Source organism: Cherax quadricarinatus, chromosome 8 (assembly GCF_038502225.1).
Source record: "Cherax quadricarinatus isolate ZL_2023a chromosome 8, ASM3850222v1, whole genome shotgun sequence".
NCBI classification, from domain to species: Eukaryota; Metazoa; Arthropoda; class Malacostraca; order Decapoda; family Parastacidae; genus Cherax; species Cherax quadricarinatus.
In genome coordinates, this window is record NC_091299.1 from 3608636 (window position 1) to 3630023 (window position 21388).

Here is a 21388-nt window from a genome sequence, read left to right on the forward strand (position 1 = left end):
TAACACATTTTCTCTTATGTTAGATTAGAGAAAATGTTATTCTTGGCGTCACTTGTACAAGTTATCTGGCTACCACATCTCATATTTATGTTTATTTATTCTATTGTAGGGTGTATTTATCATCTTTTTATGTTATGTATCGTGTTTATTATATAATTTTGAAAAAAATATCATGGATGGATTAATGAAAATGTGTATATTAACGTAATATACAACATTTAATGAGACTCAGTGATTATTATTATTATTATTATTAGCATTTCTAATATGGCATCACTTGTGCAAGTCGTCTGCTACTACATCTCATATTTATGTTTATTTATTCTATTGTGGGGTGTATTTATCATCTTTTTATGTTATGTATCGTGTTTTTTATATAATTTTGAAAAAATATCATAGATGGATTAATGAAAATGTGTATTTAACGTAATATACGACATTTAAATGAGACTCGATGATTATTATTATTATTACTAATATGACGTCTGGAGACATAAGACACTCTTACTGATTTTAATGTGTACCTGCATGCCAGCACAGTATGTAAGTTTATTTAAGTACAGGTATACATAAGTATAATTATCAGAGTATATATAAAATATGAAATAACTCGTAAAAACATTTGAAATTTTGGAGTTTCCAGACAAAATGGAGAGACTTAGTGCTTACTGAGCTCACGAAGAATGTAAACAAACAGGGTGGGGCGCGGTGACCGTATTAGAAAGTCAGGTGGGGGGAGCCGTATAGCGAGTTTTGGTCATAATTTGAAATGACCGTATTAGCAGAACGCCTTAAAGTGAAATGCCATAAAGCGGGACCCTGCTGTATACGTTTTTTCAACATTTGAAAGTATGTAAAAAAATGTACATCATTTTTTTTTTTTACATTTGAAAATGTGTAAAAAAAACGTTTATCTACATTTTTTTTTGTTATATTTGAAAATATGTAAAAAAAAAAACATAGATCTACTTTTGGAGCACTACGGATTTGAATGTCAATCTATTTGGACCGTTTAAGGGTTAAAGGAAATACATGTATGAGAATATTTTAATTCACTGGGTTACAACAGGCTATAGGTTGGTACCCAAATTTATATATACATGCTGTTGTTACATTCACAATAGTCATCTAATTTCATTTCTGATTTGTGGGCAGTTTCTTATTTGTAAATATAGAATTACTTTATCATAAAAAATAACAATGGTTTTTATTAAAATTTTCTGAAGCAGCCCAATAGAATAATCAAAGAACTATAAGTAATGGATATTGCATTAGCATACCTGTTGAAAGGTGATTAAATCTGATATATGAATAGGATATATGAACTGTAGTCTTGAGATTACAGCTTGCAAAAGCCTTACTACATTCAAAGCTAGTCCCAAGAAGCCAGAAAGAGTGGTTTTAGAGAAGGATAATATACATTAAAAAACTTCTTTACAGTATACTACTTTTTTTATGTTGAGATGGTTTTAGATTGAGTTGTATAGAGCCCTTGTATGAGTCAGCTGGCTCTAATAGAAGGGTACTGTAGGACATCAGTGAATGATGAATGAAGAAATCCATTATTTTATTTTTTAGGTAATGACTAACTTGTTGCCTGGGAACCATGCCGAGGTAGTGATAAACTACATTGAGGATATCATCCGCCAGCTGCAGGTCAACCCAAATGTTCTTCCAGTTGTCTCCATCCCAGGACTGGACTCTCCTGGTCAACAACATTCTCAAGATGGCCCTACTCGATCTCCATCTGCCTCTAGACGCCATCGGGATGATCCTGAAACAAGGGTTAGTAACATTTTCCAGTTAATTTATTCTTGGTGAAGGAAAGAAATAGTTTTCGTATTTTTATCAATAATTTAGTTGCTGTTTATGAATTTACTTTTACTGCTTTACTTTTCTGTCCTTCTAGAAAGCCATTGATGGTTTATTTTTCATCTTATTTCTAAATCTTATTTGTTATATTTTGACATATTTTACTTATAATGTTGACTTGCAAGGATATCTCTGTGGGCTGCTAGATATTGTAAAATTTTAGTGTACATGAATAAAGAGACATTAATAGGCATTCTAATTATTGGTGTTTTTGGTATAGACAAATGTGTTTCCATTTGTGATAATTTTTGAATGCAGTCCTGTAGTTGTCTGGTTGCATGATGTCAGTAACTAATTATAATACTAAGTGAAACCTGCCAAATAATCCACAACTTCAGATAATGAATGATTCCACAACATTTCTTCAAACTTAAGTAATCAATTGCTTATGCTCTCGTGTAAATGAGAATATGTACAATCTAAATTTAACCTGAAACTCGACATAGTAGCTTTTGTCATTAGTGCAACTAGGATATTTTAAAGCTGTTAGGAGACAGCAAGCATGTTAAAAAAATAAAAAATCATATCAATACTATTTGAGTGGAGAAGGAGCAAGGAAAGAAGGAAGGCAAGGAAGGAGAACATGGAGGGAAATGCAAGAGAGAGAGAGATGCCTGCTAGTTATCTAGCTATCTAGCTAGAGCTTGCAGATACAGTACTGTAATAGAAAAATCCTTGGAAAAACCATTACCCCAGCCATGTCCCATGGGGGGGCACACAGTCAAGGTAACAGCAGTAGCAGCAGAGGCTAAGCTCACAAACATTCAAGAATCTCAGACAAAATCTTCCTTAAAACACATCATAACATATGTGCAATCCCTTCTTAAGCATACAGTACTGATAAAAGATCAAGGGAACTTGAGAAAGCATGGAGTACATCAAGACTAGTGTCTGAGTTGATGAGAATGAGTTATGCAGAAAAGTGAGAGAAATGCCTTGTGTCACTAGAGGAATGAAAAACAGGAGGGAATATGATCATGATATTCAAATTACTCTGGCACGTGATGGAGGTAGGCAAGGGTAGGCCCTTTATTAGGGATGTGGCAAGAATAAGAGGTCATGCTTAGAAAGGACACACCCAGATGAGCTACAGGGATATCAGGAAACATTTTCTTCATCTTGGGAGCAGTTAAGAAGTGGAATAAACTGAATGATGATAAAAAGGAATTGAACTCCATTGGGGTGTTTAAAAATAGGTATGACATGGCTGTTTCACGCAAGTCAGGAAAAGGTTTAGGTGCTGGACCAGGAGCTTGATCTCACCCCTTCCCTTGCAAACTGTGTAGGTAATTACACATTCTGGTATACTTAATTAATCACATAAAATACTTTAAATCAATAGTTTTGGAAGACAAAGAGAGATCAATGCTACACATTTTATTATTTCTCTGCTGCACCAGCAGAAGAAAGACATTTCTGCTTCATTTGAGCCTCCATAATTGAGCTTGTTTAACAACTGAGACTCCCAAGCACAATAAAATTTGCTATACAGTGGAACCTCAGCTTTCGTTTGCCCTGGTTTTCGTTGAATTCGGTTTTCGGTGACTTTTTCGTCAAAATTTTGTCCCAGTTTTCATTCATCACCATGGGTTTCATCAAGTTGACAGTGGTCTGCCGTACCGAACGTGTCCGCCTATGCCCACACAAAGCATCCCACATGTTCTGAGTCAGTCTGGATTTGTTTCTCGTCGGTAGAGGGTGGTAGTCAGGGGGTAGTGATGGTGGTAGAGGGTGGTAGTGATTATGGTAGTGATGGTGGTAGAGAGTGGCAGTGATGGTGGTAGAGGGTGGTAGTGATGGTGGTAGAGGGTGGTAGTGATGGTGGTAGAGGGTGGAAGTGGTTGTGGTAGTGATGGTGGTAGAGAGTGGCAGTGATGGTGGTAGAGGGTGGTTGTAATGGTGGTAGAGGGTGGTAGTGATGGTGGTAGAGATAGCTTCTCCCTCTCCCCTCCTCTCCATCTTCCATACACCAACAAGAGTCTTCACTAAAGGTAAAAGTGATGTTAAATGTTCATTTATCCATTTCATTAGTCCTTTATATTTATTTCTCATTGTTTTCTGTATGTAAAACTATAGTTATTCTCTGTAAAATGTATTTTTTTGTTAACACTTTTGGATGTCTGGAACGGATTAATTGGATTTACATTATTTCTTATGGGAAATATTCCTTCAGTTTTCGTCGAATTCAGTTTTAATCAGACTTTCTGGGACAAATTAATGATGAAAACTGAGGTTCCACTGTATAGTGCTGTACTCTACTGCTCTGATTAGTAGTTTTTATGTTTTATTATCCATATTTAAAAGTTCCTTTGTTGTATTCTTAAATGCTCATTGTAAGAAAGGCTGTCTTATTTATAAGACCAAAAATTAAAAAATGTTTAAGTTAAACCTGCTCCTGAAGCACAGTATTTACTGACTCTTTTATTGACTTTTCTTATTCTTAAATCCTGAAATGGGAAACTGTAGCTAATTTATTGTAAGTCATTTCACTCACACAGAGAAGAAAAGGCATGTTTGGAACACTTTAGCATAATTTCATGCTTTACAAATGAACAAAAGATTAAACAGCTTTTTTTAATAGATAAACTGTTTTTAACTTAAATTAAGATGTTATTAATGTTTTGCACTGGCTAAATATTTGTGAATGGGCATTTTTGCATTTCGTGTGACTTTTTCAATTAATTTTTTAAAGGAAACTAACTGTTTGGACAAAATTTCTTAAAGATGTGGTCAGAAATAGTAGCAATTGAAGTTAAGTTTTGTAGATAAAAAAATACTTGGTAAGGTTGACACTGTTGTTTTTAATATTTCTTTACTAAATAGATTTAAAAGAAAATTTATGTATGTAGTCATCAGTGTTACAATTGTCTTGAAGTGGGAGAAGTTAATATCTAATTCCAATTAATTTTTAAATATTTTGTGGTGCAAATTATTTAAATTTTTGACGAAGTCAACTGCTCAAACACACTACTTTAATTTCTCCCCATACCTGTGTTCATTAAAAAGGTTTTAATTTATTTTTGGTTAGTTAATTAAATATTTTTTTCAGTATTCATTTTTCAATAAAATTTCTTGTTTTAATAATTTATACCTAGTTAGAGAAGTAGCCATGATTTTCATAAGCATGTTTTGTCATGTCTGAGTTTGTTGTTGTCATTGGCAGAGTAAGCTACACCAGGGTTATAAACATATTCTCTAATTTCAGTGTTTGCCTTTATAAATGTTGGATTGATTTTCTCAGTACTGTATAAGTATATGGCTGATTGCAAGAATTTACTTCATTTTTTTAATTTATTTATGACTGGTGTATTAGGACATTATGGTTGAAATGACTTCATATTGTACAAGGTATTGTATACCAAGTCATTGCATTTGGAGTTTTTCTATGATATTAAGTTATTTTATTTGGTATGATTCTTCCAAGGAGTTACATTACTACAATATTAAGTCATTGTAGCTGAACAAATTTTATAAGGTGATGTTTGCATAAGATTTTATTTTGCATATGCTGCATTATTGCAGTGTGTAACTATTCAATTATTCAAACAGGGCTTAAGCTGTCACTTGTTATTTGCCACAATTTTTCTATATTAAGGTTGAAAATGAGTAGAGATTTGCCAAATGTTAGTGATGTATTTCTGACATTATTAGTTATGAATTATTTTCTTGGATTTAGCTTACTTTTTTTTTTTTTTAAGAATTTTACTATGCAGTATTTGTAGTTAAAAAAGAAAATCTACACAGAGTTTAACCTCTTCACTACTATGATGTTTCTGCAACATTGCAAAGGTTGCCACTACAATATTCTTGATGTGTTATACATTAGTCCATTCCTCTTCCCCTATTTATTATCCTCCATACTTAATATTGCACTTCAAAAGCACCTGTATGCACCTGGAGAAGAGAGAAGTGTAGAGGAGAGAGAGAGATTCTGGGAAATGTTGAGTGAATGCGTGGGGAGTTTTGAATCAAGTGTGAGAGTAATGGTGGTTGGGGATTTCAGTGCTAAAGTGGGTAAAAATGTTATGGAGGGAGTAGTAGGTAAATTTGGGGTGCCAGGGGTAAATGTAAATGGGGAGCCTTTAATTGAGCTATGTGTAGAAAGAAATTTGGTAATAAGTAATACATATTTTATGAAAAAGAGGATAAATAAATATACAAGGTATGATGTAGCACGTAATGAAAGTAGTTTGTTAGATTATGTATTGGTGGATGAAAGGTTGATGGGTAGGCTCCAGGATGTACATGTTTATAGAGGGGCAACTGATATATCGGATCATTATTTAGTTGTAGCTACAGTTAGAGTAAGAGATAGATGGGAAAAGAGGAAGGTGGCAACAACAAGTAAGAGGGAGGTGAAAGTGTATAAACTAAGGGAGGAGGAAGTTCGGGTGAGATATAAGCGACTATTGGCAGAAAGGTGGGCTAGTGCAAAGATGAGTAGTGGGGGGGTTGAAGAGGGTTGGAATAGTTTTAAAAATGCAGTATTAGAATGTGGGGCAGAAGTTTGTGGTTATAGGAGGGTGGGGGCAGGAGGAAAGAGGAGTGACTGGTGGAATGATGAAGTAAAGGGTGTGATAAAAGAGAAAAAGGTAGCTTATGAGAGGTTTTTACAAAGCAGAAGTGTTATAAGAAGAGCAGAGTATATGGAGAGTAAAAGAAAGGTGAAGAGAGTGGTGAGAGAGTGCAAAAGGAGAGCAGATGATAGAGTGGGAGAGGCACTGTCAAGAAATTTTAATGAAAATAAGAAAATATTTTGGAGTGAGTTAAACAAGTTAAGAAAGCCTAGGGAAAGTATGGATTTGTCAGTTAAAAACAGAGTAGGGGAGTTAGTAGATGGGGAGATGGAGGTATTAGGTAGATGGCGAGAATATTTTGAGGAACTTAAATGTTGAGGAAGAAAGGGAGGCGGTAATTTCATGCACGGGCCAGGGAGGTATACCATCTTTTAGGAGTGAAGAAGAGCAGAATGTAAGTGTGGTGGAGGTACGTGAGGCATTACGTAGAATGAAAAAGGGGTAAAGCAGCTGGAACTGATGGGATCATGACAGAAATGTTAAAAGCAGGGGGGGATATAGTGTTGGAGTGGTTAGTACTTTTGTTTAATAAATGTATGAAAGAGGGGAAGGTACCTAGGGATTGGCGGAGAGCATGTATAGTCCCTTTATATAAAGGGAAAGGGGACAAAAGAGATTGTAAAAATTATAGAGGAATAAGTTTACTGAGTATACCAGGAAAAGTATACGGTAGGGTTATAATTGAAAGAATTAGAGGTAAGACAGAATGTAGGATTGCGGATGAGCTGGGAGGCTTCAGAGTGGGTAGGGGATGTGTAGATCAAGTGTTTACATTGAAGCATATATGTGAACAGTATTTAGATAAAGGTAGGGAAGTTTTTATTGCATTTATGGATTTAGAAAAGGCATATGATAGAGTGGATAGAGGAGCAATGTGGCAGATGTTGCAAGTATATGGAATAGGTGGTAAGTTACTAAATGCTGTTAAGAGTTTTTATGAGGATAGTGAGGCTCAGGTTAGGGTGTGTAGAAGAGAGGGAGAATACTTCCCGGTAAAAGTAGGTCTTAGACAGGGATGTGTAATGTCACCATGGTTGTTTAATATATTTATAGATGGGGTTGTAAAAGAAGTAAATGCTAGGGTGTTCGGGAGAGGGGTGGGGTTAAATTATGGGGAATCAAATTCAAAATGGGAATTGACACAGTTACTTTTTGCTGATGATACTATGCTTATGGGAGATTCTGAAGAAAAATTGCAAAGGTTAGTGGATGAGTTTGAGAATGTGTGTAAAGGTAGAAAGTTGAAAGTGAACATAGAAAAAAGTAAGGTGATGAGGGTATCAAATGATTTAGATAAAGAAAAATTGAATATCAAATTGGGGAGGAGGAGTATGGAAGAAGTGAATGTTTTCAGATACTTGGGAGTTGATGTGTCGGCGGATGGATTTATGAAGGATGAGGTTAATCATAGAATTGATGAGGGAAAAAAGGTGTGTGGTGCGTTGAGGTATATGTGGAGTCAAAAAACGTTATCTATGGAGGCAAAGAAGGGAATGTATGAAAGTATAGTAGTACCAACACTCTTATATGGATGTGAAGCTTGGGTGGTAAATGCAGCAGCGAGGAGACGGTTGGAGGCAGTGGAGATGTCCTGTCTAAGGGCAATGTGTGGTGTAAATATTATGCAGAAAATTCGGAGTGTGGAAATTAGGAGAAGGTGTGGAGTTAATAAAAGCATTAGTCAGAGGGCAGAAGAGGGGTTGTTGAGGTGGTTTGGTCATTTAGAGAGAATGGATCAAAGTAGAATGACATGGAAAGCATATAAATCTATAGGGGAAGGAAGGAGGGGTAGGGGTCGTCCTCAAAAGGGTTGGAAAGAGGGGGTAAAGGAGGTTTTGTGGGCGAGGGGCTTGGACTTCCAGCAAGCGTGCATGAGCGTGTTAGATAGGAGTGAATGGAGACGAATGATACTTGGGACCTGACGATCTGTTGGAGTGTGAGCAGGGTAATATTTAGTGAAGGGATTCAGGGAAACCGGTTATTTTCATATAGTCGGACTTGAGTCTTGAAAATGGGAAGTACAATGCCTGCACTTTAAAGGAGGGGTTTGGGATATTGGCAGTTTCGAGGGATATGTTGTGTATCTTTATACGTATATGCTTCTAAATTGTTGTATTCTGAGCACCTCTGCAAAAACAGTGATAATGTGTGAGTGTGGTGAAAGTGTTGAATGATGATGAAAGTATTTTCTTTTTGGGGATTTTCTTTCTTTTTTGGGTCACCCTGCCTCGGTGGGAGACGGCCGACTTGTTGAAAAAAAAAAAAAAAGCAAAAGTTCAATTGTACTGTATTCAGTACTACCTGTAACATAATTATGACCAGTTTTGAGAGTTGTTCTCACAGCGTGGCCTGAGGCAAGTCTTTCTTGATGACAACCTGATTAACCAGGCTGTTGCTCTCTGTGGCTTGCACACCTCCATATCCATCACACCCTGGCTGATCAGCTCATTCTTCAGTGATGTGTTTAGTTATCTTTTAACAACTTCTGTTCTGGCATTATTTCTTATAACTGCAGAGAAAAGGTTGAAAATCTTGATACGAGTTTTCTCATTCTTACAGTACCCTCTCTTTTCATTGGATTTCTTATTTTGTTCTTAAATTTACTTCCCATCTTTGTTAGTACGCATCACTTTTACATTCTTGTCAGATCTTCATTGGATTTTATTTGGGGAAGAGTGGATATCTTGTATGACTGACAAGCATGTTGAAGTGGTGGGGCTTGAGGGTATGATGGTGCTGTATGGGCAGAAATGGTAGCACTGAAATGTCAAGCTAAGCCTTCGGAACATATGCTAATTTGTAGTATGTCTGGGGATAGTGTGTACTGTTGGTATAAGAGAAGAATGATAGTTGTCAGAGTTGATTATGGGAAATGTAGGATAATGTTATGTGATTCATAACAGGAGATTACTTTTGGGAGAGAGAGTTCTTGTGGATGGTATCTGTCTGTTGACCAGCTATATAAATTGTGGCACATGGGTGGGGGAATGTGAGTTGAGTGATTAATTTTATTGTTGATATTAGAGTGAGTTTTTTTTTTTTTTTTTTTTGGTCTAGGTCTTTGGTTGTAATTAATAGGGAGACATTGCTGCCTTGTCATAATAGTGTGAAATTGAATCCTTTTAAATGTTTGTACTTTAATAGCATTGCTGATTTTTTTTTTTTTTTTTTGTGAATATGTGAAATGGTAGGTAAATCTTGGAAATGTGTGAGCCTGGCGATTGGCCAGGAAATATTCATGTTCACTTCCCTCTGTACGATTTCACTGAAATTTTTACCACAGAATCTAGGCATGTCAGAAGAGACTGTATTTTTTTAATCAAGATCGTTCAATAAATAGCTACATAAAAAAATAAAATGTGAGAAATTGTATATGGCAGCACTTAATGGAACTCAACACCAATATGGCAATATTGAAGTTATTTTTGATAACATGGAATTATTAATTAATGCCAAACAGACCTTTTGTCAAAAAGCAATCATGCAATATAATCTTTTATAGTACCCAAAAAAAATTGTGAAGATACCTTGACATGTTTTGGGACAATTTTTGCATTTTACACCCATGGTATACAAAAATGGTAAGGATTTTTATCAAAAGGTACATGTCATGTTATAGAACAATGTTCCCTGAATAAATCCTGTAAAAATGATAAAGATCGGTTCAATAATAAAGGGAGCAAATCAATATAATTGCAGAAAATGGACTTTCCAGAAAAATGGAATAATACATTGAGGCTTAGCTTATGGTGGGTAAAAATATTCCATGTGCCTTCTTATGTTTATTAGGAGTAGAAGTGAGCATATATAACATATTTCTGAAGTTCCATGCAGATCCCTCCATCCTGAAGTCCTTTGCAGATTGGCCAATCATGATGGTCCATACACATCAAACTGGAAAGAAGGAAATACACACTAAACATCGTTTTGCCAATGATTATGTACAAAAGATGTGTAAATATACATATACAGTGGACCCCCGCTTAACGATCACCTCCAAATGCGACCAATTATGTAAGTGTATTTATGTAAGTGCGTTTGTACGTGTATGTTTGGGGGTCTGAAATGGACTAATCTACTTCACAATATTCCTTATGGGAAAAAATTCGGTCAGTACTGGCACCTGAACATACTACTGGAATGAAAAAAGGTCGTTAACCGGGGGTCCACTGTATACAATATTTATAAACATACACATACAATTAAACAACAAATTCGCATGAATTATTTACCTTTGACGAAGAGTAGGCATGGACATGGATCATCTAATGGCCTCCAGCCTCATAGGAGGTGTCCACCACCCTCTTCCTCTTCTTGCTTCTTGGAGCTTTGAGTGTCTGCATCATTCTGTCCATATCCATCAGGCGTTTTTGGTTCAATGAGGAACGGCCATACCCAAGTTGTATATCCAAACAACTTCTTTCGTATCCTACATTGTACTCTGCTATGGCGTGGCTGACGGAGAAATCAACTTGCCACTTATTTCTATACAGGGCTTTGTTGCAATAGGATCATATTCTTTGGTGAAGGCTTTCATTTGGGTTTTGTGTTCGTCCCTTTATGCATCGTTCCATCATGTCATCTCGGGTGAGGTCCTTGTAGATTTCATGCACCTGATTCAAGTCGTCAGGTTGTAGCTGAAACTTCACTTTCATGGTTGTGTGGGATGGTGGTGGTAGGTTGTCTGCCAGTGCCTTATGGTAAAAACACCATGAAGCAGAACCAGGTGGACAAAGGTGATGCTGTGGGTTGTCGTCAGTGGAGGAACAGTGAAAGAAGCTTGCAAGTATTCCATTCCTCATAGTTTCAACATCAGTTCCACGACTGTCCCTTAGGTTCTTCTGAAAATACTGAGCAAGCTTGTCAATCATGAAATCTGTCAACATCCCTTTCCTCTTCAGGTGATACTCCTTTCTCTTTTTTGCGGTTCTCAGTTGTTTTTCCATGTAGTGCAATTTTACCGAGCTTGTCAATCTATTTTTCAGCCGCTTTGCATAATGGTTGATGCACTCTTCTTTTGTAACTTGTAAACCTTCGTATGGACCAGCACCATCATTGAGTTCAATAATTCCTTTGTAGGTTGCACTATCACCATCAGACACTATGGTTTGGTACCTCAACTTGTTTTTCAGTGATCTTTGCCAAATGATTAGTGCAGCTTCTACCTCCATTTTTCTTGAGGAGCCGGAAAAGTTTTTGTTGCATTTCCCTTCATGTTTTTCTTTCAATTTTTCATACGTTTCCACAGTAATTATCTTCTTCTTCAAACAATTTTCGATATTGACACACATGAAACAGTATTTACACAACACTTGATAGTCAACTACAAGCTTCGTCAAGGCATCAATAGCCACACCAATGCCAAAATTAGAATGATGGCCCCTAGTATGCCATGTGCCATCATAAGTCACATCAATGTCAACAACTCCACGTGCGTCTGGCAAAGTGTCTTGTTTGGCATATTCCTTACGAATGATTGCCCTTGTTTCAGCTAGAATTCTGTTGCACGAGTGAATGGATACCCTTGTAATCATGCTTGTGTATCTGCTAAATGTTTCGTGAGTTATACCAGGTAGGTTACACAAGGCATTTCTACGAATAAATGAATTGTAGCCACCACCAGCCACCATTTCAGCATACACCATTCGACCAGTCAAAGTATTCAGCTGCTTACAAATACCACGTGGCTTTTTCACTAAAGCAGCCTTACACTCGGTACACGATATAGCAACAACAGTTTCTAAGTGATGCTTATAATATGTAAATTTGACCTTAGATAAACACTCGGAACAGTGAACATATGATAGAATTTCATCAAACCTATTATCATCCATACATATCATTTTCTTCTCAACAACAGGAGTTTTCTTTTCATACATCGACAATCGTCGTTTGGCACTTGATACACCACAAACACTATCACTGGCACTCGCGTCAGCAGCTGTCGACGTGCTGGCGACAGCTGAACTAGGCACAACTGGGGTGGCCACATCTGCAGTGGCCACAGGGGTTACACTCATACATGGTGAGGTCGTCACATACGCAACTGTGGGTGTGGTGACGACAGATGTATATATAGGCGTAGGCTTGATCAATGTGGCCACAGTGGTGATGGTGGTGGCCACAGATACGTCACTTCGTTTCCGCTTTCTCAATGTTGTAGGTTTGCAACTTGAAGTGGCCACATCTGGTGTGGCCCCGGACTTGGTGGCCACATCTGGAGTGGCCCCAGACTTGGTGGCCACATCTGGAGTGGCCCCGGACTTCCTGGCCACACACTTCCTTTTTCCCTTGCTTTGCTTAGCACATGCCTTCACAGGAGAAGTGTTCAGAAGTTCACCAGCTGAAACTAATTCTTCATTTACTGAGGAGTCAGAGGGTAGTAATGGCGTCGTGGTGTCACCTGCTGCTGCCTTTGCCGCTTCTTGTTTTAGCTTTTTCTTCATTGCCAGTCTTTTCATCCTCAACACCACACTCTTCTTCATGTTCAATCTGTGAATACTCTTCTTAGGCGGCATTTTGGTGCAAAATTGTATAGAATTGACGGTGAAAATACGTGTCCCAAGGGAGCTGCGCGGTCAATCAAATCAATCGAAATATAGATACCTAACTGTTGCATATGTGTCTTACCTAACAATGTCGGTATTTTATACCATTTTAATGTTCAAAGCAGCGTAGATCTTCTTCTACCTGACCCTTGGTCGACACTGAGGTTGGTGTGGAGAGTGGAGCTCCTTGCTACAGCCACCATGAGAGTTACCAATGAGTAATTTGAAGCATTTTGCACAAAAACATAAGAAAAAATTACGGAAAAAAACTAAAAATGACAAGAAAATTACAATAAACGAACTACAGGTATGCGTGAGTCACGATAATGACGTAATTACCCCAATTACTATAATCACGATAACTTTTTACCTAATTATCGTACAGAGACGAGACATACACCAAGATGTTGCCAGATTGTTGAGCTATTTTTCGGTAAGCTTAACTCGTTTTTCAAATTTTTTCGATTTTTTTTTTTCTATTGCCTGGCTCGATGCCTGAACGTCCCCTTAATGTTGCAGTTTTATAACTGTAATGTAAGCATGCTTCTGGCAAGGCATTGATGGAGTGAATGATGATGAAAGTTTTTCTGTTTTGGGCTACCCTGCCTTGTTGGGAAGTGGCCAATGTGCTAATAATAAAAATAATGTTCAGTATACTTTCCTGCAGTGTATTTATTTATTTATTTAGAAATTTTAGCATACATACAGAGGTACAAAAAAAATACAGGTAAGAGCAGCATGCCAAAGCCACTTAAATGGTTCATATTCCTATTAAAATAAGAATAAGATTTCAGTCATTTTTTAACCTCGGAGGATTAGCCACCCAGGATAACCCAAGAAAGGCAGTGCATCATCAAGGACTGTTTCTTATTTCCATTGGGGTCCTCAATCTTGTCCCCCCAGGATGCGACCCACACCAGTCGACTAACACCCAGGTACCTATTTGCGGCTAGGTGAACAGGACAACAGGTTTGAGGAAACGCATTGAAATGTTTCCACCCCACCGGGAATCGAACCCGGGCCCTCCATGTGTGAAGGGAGAGCTTTACCAGTCAGGCCACGGGGTTACCCGTGGCCAGAAACAGTGGGATAGCTATCCTGTTTCTATATACAGTGTAATTACTAAAAGAGAAGGATTCTTTGCCTTGGTAGGAAATTCCTTTGTGTATGCACAGTAACCATAGCATTTTTTTGTATTGGTTTTTATTTGTTTAATGTAGTGAAGGGGTTAAATGAAGTAGTCTTAAATTGGATATTTATACCTGTTCTTTGGTACAGTCAGCTTCATTTGTCTCCAAATAATTCACTGACTGTCTTCTCACCTTCAGCTGTTAAAAAATCATCACTAATGCTTAAATTATTATACAACTCTTCATGGTCTGTTTGTCTTCAGGATAATGAGGTCTCTCGTACCTTTATAATTCATATCTTTAGATGATATGAAAGCCTACTCATCTCACTGTATATAAACAAATAGAAAGGTAGGAGCAGGAAGGACAAAGGCAGATATAAAGTCCAGTTAAGAAGAAACATTTAAGTTTAAAAAAGCAAGAAAATAAGACTTTGGGAAAGGATTATTTGGAATTTGAATTTGTGTGGTAGAACACACATTGCCTAGAGTCTGGATTTTTCAGTAGTACAGTAGAAGACAATTAATTAATGTTAATTTACAGTCTTTTATCAGTTATATATATTTTAGTTACAGAATAAGAAGTAAACTGTTTAAATAAATGACTTGAGAAGATGCATGATGGGTCTGTGACTATGATCAGAATAATGTGAATAATATTAATGGTATGGTATATAATACAAGAGAGACAAATTTATTAATCTGCACACCTAAACATGTTGAACATGAACTTGGATTTTTCTCAAAGGAACATGAAATTTTGGTAAAGAGAATACTCAGAATGAATGTTCACATTTATTGTTAGACATTAGGTTAGGTTAAGTTGTTAGACATTAGGATAACATAAATAGTAACTTTAATTGCAGCAGACTAGTTAATAAGTGATTATTATTATTTCAGGTATTAATTTTTATGACATGGCATAGAACATATAATTCCTCATTATTAAATAGTCTAGAAAAACAAATGAGAAATTTAATTACTAAGAGTATTTTTATCATAAATTAAAATGATATATTCTTAGTAATTTTATTAGAATACAAAATATACTTGAGTCAGTTTAAGCTCTGCAGAAAGATTTATTAGCTTTGGCAGTAATGTCTCTTTGTGTAACTTTATTTTCCTAAGACATGAATTTTGTGCTAAGAAAGCTTGAAGTGTGTGTGATGCTCATGAAAGTCTTTTTTGGACCAAAGATGACAGTGGTGTACATCAGAGGTTGTATCATTTATTTTTGTGTGGTGTGCCAGGCTCGATACCTGGCCAGGAAGCTGAGTCGATCCTCCCCTAAACGGCGGCGGCGACACAGCTCAGTAAGTAGTTGTATTGGAAAATTCAGTGGGTTTGTGTCAAAAGTTTGAGAATGCTACCTAGATAATGGCTGAGGAGCATGACTGATGCCTCGAGTCACCATCACCGCCAGTCAGATTTGTCATGGAATTATCAGAGACATATGGTGGTGTGGTCTGGTTGTATTAGGCCTCCCCTGGTCACTTATTTCTCTTATGATTATTACATGACAAGACTGATTGAGCTGATAATGTCATCCATCATGATACGTGTGACCACCCAAGACGATGAAGGTCTAGAGTGCTCGCGTGCTTCCCTGCCTTTGTTTACATATCTCCACAAATATCTCTTTGCTATGTTCACTGTAGCTTCTCCTTTTCTCATTATTTTTATTAATAACAGAATTGCATATTTTCTTCACTGTTCTCATGTAAGAAAATATTCCTGCAATTCCAATCATTTAACAGTTTTTTATTTTACAGAATATGGGAAGCAAGTGTGAACCTTGAGATTAGGGTATCACATTAACCTTATTGAGCCTGTAATGTTGCACCTCCACTCTTGATGCACAAAAGACTCAGGAATGCACTCACTGTGTGCAAAAATGAGTAATACAGCAACAAAACTTGTACTCACTGTCAGCATTTGAATGCACAGTGTTTTTTTTAAAGTGCAGAATGCATAGCATCATATTCACTAATGTTTTGCCATGTTTCAGCAGATGTTGAATTTGAAGCTTTCAAAATATACCTAAACATTCCTGACTCATTTTCAGCATTATTAAATAAATTGTTGCAGTACCACACTCATATAGTTTGAACCCATTTACATTTTTTTTTTTTTTTTTACCTTCTGTTGGATTATAATTTTTCTAATTGAGAAATAAATTATTTGTTTTATCTCCAATTTCTGGATGGTGTTTAGATTTTTAATATAGTAAATATATGGTTGGTAGAAGAATCGTGAATGTTAAATGTGATTTATGTAATTATTTACACTGATGGATATAGCTTTGTTTTGGTTGATCCCTCATCGTTACAGCAGGTAAATCATACACCCTACCTGATAAACTATTTGCTTTGTGCAAATCTTGAGAGTTTCATTTTGTTAGTATTTTTCAGTCTGAATTTCAGAACTGATGCTGTAATATAGATCCATGAAATAGGTAGTGTCTTTGTCATAAACTGATGTGCCACTGGCTTTCCTAGCACTCAAATACTAGGCATTTAGGTTAAGTGTTAGTGTGGTTCTTTTTCTTTAAGCTGTATAAGACAGCTTATACAGCTTAGATAATGTCTTTCATTTATTTTTGTTTTACTTATAAATATTACAAATACTTGAAAGTGAAAGAAAACGTAAATGAAAGAAAAATACTTTCAGCCCCATAGGTAATTATATAAAATTTGTTTCTTGCTTTATACATGATGGTCATGTAAGATATTTTTCCTGCATTTCATTGACACTGGCTAATATACATAATATATACATGCTTAAGACAATTAATGATGATTTACTGCTTCAGCTTTGCCATTTTCAGCTAAGCAATGTGCAGTACTGTGTATGATAGTTTTGATGCATTTTTTATTTTTATATTTAATTGTTTGAGGTTCAGTATTTAGGATATTGTGATACACATTGACATATATTAGAATAGTGAGGTAATAATTGTATCTCAAGCAGAGTTGTGTGGTCATCTTGCAAAAACTGAGAATTTCAAGAGGAGAATGTAAATTGTATACTGAAAAGTATGCTGATCTATTGTGAATTAAATGTCAGATACATAGATAAGATTTTGCCAGTGCCCTGCTAATTATCAAGTTTTAGAGATTGGGAAATGTCTTTTCATATTTATTGACAGGTACTGCATTCTCAATTTTCCGAAGTAATTGAGGAGTGGTTCCTTGGATAATGGAGAATTTGAATATTGCTTGTTTTCTTAGCACATATTTCTTAATATTATTTGTATCTGTGGTGTTCCTAGTACTATAGCTTGTCATTACATACATCACATTTCTCTTTCAACTCGAGACATGCAGCATTTTGTTTTGCTGGAAAAAAATTATAAAAAATATGGATATACACACTAGTCAGTGATGGAGAGCAAGTAGTCATTAACAGTAATAAACAACTTGTGTTTTAGTGTGTTACTCATTGCTATACATATTTCTCCTTCAAGCAGAGATGTACAGCATTTTGTTTTGCTCAGAAATATTAAAGGTGGCTGTTCACTTCAGCATGAGTTAGGTGTAGATGAAATAGATCTTTTCTTTCACTTCCACACATCATTTATTTTGCCACAGCAAAGTAACTGCTATGTAGATGTAGTATTTTGTTTTGCTAGAAAGATATGAAGATGGTAGCTACACAGAGCCCTCTTGTATTGTAGGAGGAAAATCACTTTACTTAGTTGACAGCAACTCCCAAATGCTCATTTTACCAGCCTCAACATAGGTTGTAGAGTTGATGAAAGAAAATGCATCACTTTTATTTTGACACAGTGTTAATGCATTTGTGACAATAAACACTTGTTTGCTCTTATTGGGTGACATAATCACATTCAATGTTGATTTTTTAATTTTATCTTCTATATCCATGATTGCACAACTGAGATAATGGGTGACAGTTCATTCATATGAAGGGTGTTTTGGTTGAAAAATAGGTGATGTCTGAAATTTGAGAACTCTCCATTCTGTCTTCTTTATGATTTTCTCATTTTACTCTTCCACCAAAATAATTGAGTTGATGCCTTTTTTTTAGTATTCATAATTTATTTTTTTTGGAGTTGCTAAGCTGTGTTTTTTTTTAATTAGGTTTATGTTGCATTCTCACTTGTCACATTACTTCATATGGCTAGTCATGCAATGGAAACATTGTGAGGTTTGTACAGTCAGCTCATTTATAAACCTCTGTATAGTGCAGTTTTTCAAAAATGCTTTTGACCTATTACATCCAAAATAGAACAGCATATGGAAGGGCCTTCCTAGTGTATGCTTTTCAGTTTTTGATGCACTTTTTAAATAGTATTTATAGAAAATTGCCCTATATAGAGGAGCTTTGTAAGAGAGCTGACTGTACTTCATTCTAGCCAATTAAGCAATTACCATATGTAATCAGAACTAAAATTTTGTTGTAAAGTAATAAATATGCTTCATTAGGAATGGAAAAAAAATCAGAAAATCATGTGGAATGTGATTTTTTTTTTTTTGTAAATAATATGAGAATGTGTTAGTTGTTGAAAATATAGGGGCTTGATAATGTGACAACCACTGATTGACTTGAGGTGTAAGTTGGCCCCAAGAAAGAACTGTTTGAGGGTGAGTGGATAATGTCTTTCAAACACAATACTGGTTGACTGTTACTTTCCTCAGTGACTGAATAATAATTCACAACTAACCTCAAATTTGGAAAGGAAATTTAGACTTAGTTTTTATTCTGTCCTGGAGCAGAAGGCCCTATATAGTTCCCTCTTCAAATTGTGGGTTTGTTGGGAAGTGTTCTAGCCACAGTATTTTGAGTTCTGCTCTTCTTTAGTAAAGTATATATTGTAATAGATATACCATTTTTTACATATATGTGAACTGTAATGAATGACTTTTCTGAAACAAGATGATAGATATGGATAATTTAGAAAACACTTTCAAGGATTCGTTGTATAGGTGTTAGGCAAACTCACAACAAACCCAGAAATTGGAAATAAAAACTGGATGAAGTTTTGGTCAGTCCTGTAAAAGTGTCAGAAATGAGTAAGAAAATGAGATTCAGAAGTCAGATGAAGGCTGTGGAATATGAAGAAACAGCCAGGGTTAGGTCCAGTTATAAGTATTGTGTAAATGGGAACATTTGACAATGTACTCAGTGGGACAGTCACCAACAGAAACAAAATTGGAAACAACATTCATATTAAGGATGTTGTATATGAAGATAAATCATAATTTCTTCCTGGAAGGTAATGGAAGATCTTGTTCCAAATCTGTACACTGTAATTAATCTCTATGACAGTAAGAGGTTTAGCAGATGGTGCAAAAAAACCCCCACTGAAAAGCAAGGTACAAAAAATACATTAAAACATAATACAGTAAGCGTAAATAGCCCAAGACTTAACAGGAGGGAACTTGACAAGTTCCTGAAGTCTTTTTTGATCAGCCAGGCTGTCACCAAAACTGATCGTTCAGGCTAATAACCATGAGTCCTGGTCTTGAACTTAACTGTTGGGGTAGTGACCCCCTGTAACCCTCAACAGGTATTCATACCAAGCATGAATTATTGCCTTGACTTTGATTCTGTCTGTGCTTGCCTCTTCCAGTATATTTTCATGTACTCTAATCTTCATGACATAGTTGAATTTCACTGATCTTGGATGTCTTTATCTCACTCTGCTTTGACCTCAATTTTTTCTTCTCATTTCTTAATCACAGTTTAATAATGAACCATGATGGAGAAAAATGTCACCCAATTTTAATTTCCAACATTAGTTTGTTTTAAATGAGTTTGCCTGCCAATATATACATGATAGTTGGCTGACTTCATAAAAAAGTTTCTCTCATTAGGATCAGTTTAGAGTATCATAAAAAAATCTTGAGCATGTACTACATAATAAATATCGCAGTTTATTGAGCAGATACATAGCCTCTTGTATACAGAACTTTATTTTTTCAAATTTTCAAAATAAATATCCACACTCATTACACAAGTATTTCCACCATGTCAACTGCACTGCTCTATGTCATATCACCACTACTTAAGAATTTTTGTTAATAAATATAATTGACATGGCTTTTGCACAAGTTTAGGGAATTTATGAAGGTTACTAACATTTGACACAATGTATTTGTAGTTATGACTTAAATACTGTATTCTGCTTATTTTTTAGGAATAATAAGAAATATCAAGAGCAGTTATCTGTTAATATATCTTCTCTTAGTATCTATTCATGTGTGTTTCTGCCTTTAAGGTTAAGAAATAGAATGTTTTTCCATACCTTTTCCCACTGAATCAGTGTACTGTATTTTATGAGTAAATTCCTTCCCATAGTTTCTTGTTTTCACTTCCATTTTTTGTATTTTTGTTAAGCAAACATAGGGTGTTTAGATTTTTTTATTTTCTTACAGAATTGGTAAACATTCTTTACCTAAAATAATATAATACGTAGACAAATTATATTATTGTTGATTTTTTCATTATGGGATAGCTGGCTCTGACTGAGACAGAGGTAAATATTAGATTTCGGAATAACTTTTAGACTCGATTTCTCATAGGCTGCACGTTGTTCATCAGTTTCTCACACATTGTAACCAATTAAAGATGTACACACTGCAGCGAAGATTTCCATAAGATGTTGTTGTTCTTAATTCTCTAGAATATTAATGGTAGTTTTTGAAGCTTTAATTTATCTTAAGAATTTATCATTTAATCTTCAAAAATTGCAACTAAAATGCAGTAATGCTTTACTTGATCTAGTATTGGGTATAGAGAACAAGAATATGAGTGAGAAGCTTTGCTTACATAGTAATTTTAATTTAAATATAAGCTATGTATCATATTATGCACACTTGAGCCCTGCATGATTATCTGTTACCTCTTGTTTTTCTGTTACTCATAAAATTGATGAGAACTGTACCTCCTGTACTCTCTTTTTATAAATTATATATCTCCTACAGCATGAAGAAGGTGGAGACAGTGCCCCACCAACTCCCAGCAAGCGGGCTGAGCATAGAGAATCATTATCTCATGGTTCTACAAGCCCTGTTCATCAGCCACAGCCTCAACAACAGGAACCTCAGGCACAACAGACCCAGGAGCCACAGCAGCAGCAGCAGCAGCAACAGCAACAGCAACAGCAACAGCAACAGCAAACAGCTTCAACATGTGCTCTCCAGCAGCCACCTGCATTATCACAATCAACGTCACAACAACCGCAGGTAGAAAGCTCGCCTGAATTTTTTGTAGATTATATGGTTATTGTCTGTTGATTT

The 21388-nt window shown here is 35.9% G+C and overlaps 1 protein-coding gene and 1 long non-coding RNA gene across 20 annotated transcripts in view; one reads left to right on the forward strand and one right to left on the reverse strand.

Moving 5' to 3' along the window:
• The window catches only part of LOC128685179 (serine/threonine-protein kinase WNK3), a 638681-nt gene that overhangs the window by 479442 nt on the left and 137851 nt on the right, over positions 1-21388 (forward strand). For all 19 annotated transcript variants that reach the window (XM_070082765.1, XM_070082756.1, XM_070082764.1 and 16 more), the window contains 2 exons: positions 1579-1785; positions 21074-21334. In XM_070082765.1, coding sequence (XP_069938866.1) covers positions 1579-1785; positions 21074-21334 — 468 coding nt within the window. The remainder of the gene's footprint in view (positions 1-1578; positions 1786-21073; positions 21335-21388) is intronic.
• Positions 10219-10792, reverse strand: LOC138852394 (uncharacterized). The gene is made up of 2 exons (XR_011391721.1): positions 10682-10792; positions 10219-10343 (listed from the first exon to the last, which is right to left on the reverse strand). It is a non-coding gene; the product is annotated as an uncharacterized lncRNA (long non-coding RNA).